General features: G+C 46.9%; 1 protein-coding gene across 1 annotated transcript; it reads left to right on the plus strand.

Annotated features, from left to right (window-relative positions):
• Positions 1 to 2,379: 2,379 nt before the first annotated feature.
• LOC147340072 (melanoma-associated antigen B2-like) lies at positions 2,380 to 4,087 on the plus strand. The gene has a single exon (XM_086388418.1). It carries the CDS (start codon positions 2,437 to 2,439, stop codon positions 3,592 to 3,594), a length of 1,158 nt encoding a protein of 385 aa, XP_086244544.1. The 5' UTR covers positions 2,380 to 2,436; the 3' UTR covers positions 3,595 to 4,087.
• Positions 4,088 to 5,017: the final 930 nt, after the last annotated feature.

Genomic DNA, 5,017 nt, shown 5'->3' on the forward strand with positions numbered 1-5,017 from the left:
GTCTCCGGGGGTAGGCCCAGATTCTACCCCCGGAGGAGCTCTAGGACCTAGATGAGGGCCCTGAGGGCTGATGAGCAGACTTCGACACCACCAAGGGGACCACACTGAGCAGACCCCCTGTACTGGGCTCTAGGAGGCCCCAGGTAGAGCTGGCCAACTGTGGTGCCCCCTGGTGTCCACTGGAGGTAGTTTTGGGGAAGTGAGAGCCTTGCTGTAATGGAATAAACCCAGTTCAACAAAGGGAACTAGTCCGCAACAATATTAATGGCTGTGATGCTGAGTGAGGATGGGGGCTCCTCCCATAAGAAATAGAGTCACAGAAAGTGCCAGTCCTATTTTGAGGGCTGGGAGAATCGGGTGTTTTGACATGACACTTCCTGGGACATCTCAGGGAAGTGAGAGACCAGGTCAGTGGGGGCAGCCTCAGGTTGGCAAGGGAGGGTTTCAGGTGTCCTGGTGGATGGTGAGAACCTTGGGGGCTGTGGATGTTCCACACCGCGTCATTCGGACCACATCTCCCTGTCATCATCCCTGGGAGACTTCAAGGATACATGTCGGTCCCCACTACGGGCTAATGGGGAAGTAAGGGTCTTGGTCTGAATGGAGTGGTCAGCAGAGGGAGAAACCTTAGACCCTGTCATGAGTCAAATGTAGAGCTTGGTTGCTTCTGTGTCGTGGCTATTGTAAATAGTGCTGCAGTGAACACGAGTACAAGTGTCTTTTTCCGTTACTGTTTCCTCAGGGTATATGACCACTAGTGGGGTTGTTGGCTTATGTGGTAGTTTTATTCCTAGTTTTTTTAAGCAGAGTGAATTAAGTCAGAAAGAGGAAAGCCAATATCATATATTAATGCATATATATGGAATCCAGAAAGATGGTACTGATGAACCTATTTGCAGGGCAGCCTGGAGATACCGATATGGAGAACACATTCATGGACCCAGTGGGGGAAGGAGAAGGAGGGGCAGATTGAGAGAGTAACATTGAAAACGTACACATTATCATATGGAAAATAGATAACCAGTAGGAAGTAGTTTTATGACCAGGGAGTTCAAAGCCAGTGCTCTGTAATAACTTAAGAGGGTGTGACGTGGGAGGGAGTTTCAAGATGGAGGAGACATAAGATATACCTATGACTGATTCATATTGATGTGTGGCAGAAACTGGTACACTATTATAAATTAATATTGTAATAATGTAAAAAATAATTTTATTTTCAAAAAGACATATAGGAGAAACCAGAAGCAAAAAAATATTTTAGACCTTGAATTGGGATCTTGTGAGGGTCCACAGGGACATCAACCTGCCTACACCAGATTTTGTTCTCAGGAGACCGTGTTTGGTAAGATAAGGTCATCTTCACTTCCTGATTTTGGGACATGGAGTGATTGGATTTTACTATCAAGCAGTCATCACTTCAGGAGAAAGTTGAGCTTCTCTACCAGGAGCCCAATTGAATAACCTGAGTGAGGACTCAGTACATCCATCCCAACCCTCAGATTTCAGCCCAGGAAATCTCAGGGATGGCCTGTGAGGCTGAGCACCTTCTTTACTGTTTTATATGAAGTCTACGGGAGGGGAAATGTCTAGTATGAAGGTGTAGACACCAGTCCACAAATGGATAATGGTGCCCAACGTTTTAAGGAGCCAAGGTAAGGACCTTGAATGATGATCCCAGTGAACTCAGGATAGAAAAGACCCTAATGAACTCTCAGCACTGGTTATCTATCTCCCGGCAGGGAGGTGGACTGGGGCATCCCTTCACTTACCTCTGGATCATGGGGAAGTCTAAAGTGTCTACATCAGAGTAGCAGAGGGAAGGGTGCCAAGGCTCCTCCAGGACTTGACGTGATAATACTGAAGTAGAACTTAGAAAACCCCACTGCTGGCACCTGCTGTCACCTGAGTAAATCCAAAGCAGGGCTGAGAGGGAGCAGAGGAAAAGTAAGGCCTCTGTTCTTCCTCTGTGGGATTCTGTGGGAACGTGGGAGGGAGTTTCAAGATGGAGGAGACATAAGATATACCTATGGCTGATTCATATTGATGTGTGGCAGAAACTGGTACACTATTATAAATTAATATTGTAATATTGCAAAAAATAATTTTATTTTCAAAAAGACATATGGGAGAAACCAGAAGCAAAAAAATACTTTAGACCTTGAATTGGGATCTTGTGGGGGTCCACAGGGACGTCAACCTGCCTGCACCAGATTTTGTTCTCAGGAGACCGTGAATGGTCTGAGCAGGAAAACAGGAGCCTTGTGGGTTCCTAGAGCAGTGTCCTCAAGGACATCTGCAGAGGCAGCCTTTGATTAAGCCAAGGTAGAGTCTCCCTGTTTTAAGGTGCTCATGTCACCTCATTCTCCATCCTCCAGGTGCCCCAGTCTCCTGTGTATTGGCCCAGACTCCTGCCTGTGGTCCCTGACCACAGCCATCATGCCTTGTGGGCAGAAGAGTAAGCACTGTGCTCGTGAGAAATGTCCCCAAGCCCGAGCTGAGACCCAGGGTCTTCATGATCAGGCTACCACATCTGGGGGAGAAGAGACCACCTCCTCCTCCCCTCCTGATTCAGAAAGTGCTCTCTCAAGCTCGTCTGCTGCTGGCACCTCCAAGGGGCCTCCGGGAGCCCAAGGCACCACCAGTGCTGCTGCAGGTGCTATACGCAAAAGATGTGGTGGTGGTGGCGCAGCACGCTCAAGATCTGGTGTAGGTGCTGAGGGCCAAGTTCAGGAAGGTGAAAATTCCTCCCAGGCCTCAGCTGCTGCTGAGAGCTCTCACACAGATCTTCTGACCAGGAAGGCAGAGCTATTGGTGCAATACATGCTGTATAAGTATAAGATGAGGGAACGCATTAAGAGGTCCGAAATGCTGCAGGAAATCAACAGAAGGTACAAGGAACGATTCCCTGAGATCCTTAGCAGGGCCTCCGAGCGCATGGAGCTGGTGTTTGGCCTGGTGCTGAAGGAAGTCAGGCCCAACAGTCACTGCTATACCCTGGTGAGCAACCTAGATCTCAGCGACACTGAGTGCATGAGAGGTGACTTGGGGCTGCCGAAGAATGGTCTTCTGATGCCTCTGCTGGGTGTCATCTACCTGAATGGCAACCACGCCCCTGAGGAGAAGATCTGGAAGTTCCTGAATTTGCTGGGCATCTATGATGGAAGAAGTCACTTCATCTTTGGAGAGCCCAGGAAGCTCATCACAGAAGATCTGGTGCGGGAAGAGTACCTGGAGTACCGCCAGGTGCCTGGCAGCGATCCCCCTCGCTATGAGTTCCTGTGGGGTCCTAAAGCGCTCACAGAAACCAGCAAAACGAAAGTCCTGCAGTTTTTGGCCAAGGTCAAGGATTCAGTCCATCCTGCTTTGCAGCCGCAATATGAAGAGGCTTGGAGAGAGGAAGTAGAGAGCACTGGAGCCAGAGGTGCAGCCAGGGCTGGCACTTCTGCCTCAACCAGGCCTGGCACTGCTGCCTCAGCCACTGCTTGCTCTTCTGCCTCAACCAGGCCTGGCGCTGCTGCCTCAGCTGCTGCTGGCTGTTCTGCTTCGGCCACTGCGCACCCCAGGGCCGCATCCAGCCACTCATCTTGCGCCTAGTGTGATCTGAAGCCCGTTGTTCACTTTGTGGCTGGACAAGCCGGTCAACCTGTGTTCCTGATATGCATCAATAACTTGTTGACTTCATTTCCCCCAATTTTCAGTTGTTAAAACTTTTCAACAGAAAGGTCATTTAGAGTCATGATATAAGTATATGAATGCATTGGTCACACACACTTTGCTGTTTGTCAAATTTAGGAGTAAGAATTTTGTTTTCTCAAATAAATATTGGAATTCCTCACATCACTTTTGTGATCCAGGATGAGAATATCATCACTTTAAGATGAGACTGTCCTTAGAAATATGAAAGACACCACACTAATAGAGGCTCAGAACATTGATACATTGTTAGGGAGATAGCTGAAATTTCTTCAGATTTTGGCTGGCTTTACTCTCTGCTTAGTCTGACTTTTTGTAAATGTAAAAGAAACATACTTGCCTCTGCTTATGGTTTATGGTTTTCAAGAATGAGAATATAAATTATAGCAAATGATTTATTCGTGGCTCTTCTTTTACACAAACATTGAGAATCTGCTCTTAAGAAGTCTTCATGCTTGTACTGGTGATGTTTAGTCAAAAAAAGTCCTAGCCTCTATCCACTCATTATAGTTTCTCAGAGATGCTGTCGTTCTATGGAAGAGGCTGAGATACTCTCTACTTCAGGAAGAACATGAAAGAAGCAGGGTAAAGAGGGCTTGGAGAGAACATATTATTTTGGTTTCATTGCTAAGTGGAATTTTGGCTGATTTGGGAGGTTGGGTCTTTTTTTTCCCCCACTTGGAACACTGCATAGTTTCTGACATCTGATATATTGAAAAAAGAATCCAGCTGATGTAACATCTGAGGTCAAGATGATCATAGAAATAACTGCCGTGGCTCCAAATGTCTCAATAGAGACAGGCGCCGTGATAGAAGCTTTCCATAAATACTTATATTCCACCAATCTGACAAGAAAAGGCTTATCAAACTTACTTCACAGGGGAGAGCCCAAGGCTCATAGAGTTAGGGTTTGGTTTTGTGCTGAAATACATGAGGCTGGTAAATGACAGCTGGCAATAGACTCCTGCTATACACTACTTATCACTCATACTGTTGTTCTCCCCCCAACCTGAGACATACCCTTGTCTTTGTTCTTTAACAAGTCCTTTTAACATTTGACAATTCCTTATTTATTTATCATTTATTTATTTATTTGGCTGTGCTGGATCTTAGTTGCTCCATGTGTGGTCTAGTTCCCTGACCAGGGATTGAACCTGGGCCCCCTGCATTGGGAGCCTGGAGTCCTAGCCATTGGACCACCAGGAAAGTCCCCACCCTGTATCTTTTATTTCAGTGCTTTTCTCAGCACTTCAGAATTTGTCCTAGGTGATAGGAAAGAATGCCCTCGTGCTCAAGCTACTGGATCAAAATGTGTAGCCAGAGC

This window comes from Bos grunniens, chromosome X (assembly GCF_055505025.1).
Source record: "Bos grunniens cultivar Pamir isolate PY7600 chromosome X, Bosgru_T2T1.0, whole genome shotgun sequence".
NCBI lineage: Eukaryota > Metazoa > Chordata > Mammalia > Artiodactyla > Bovidae > Bos > Bos grunniens.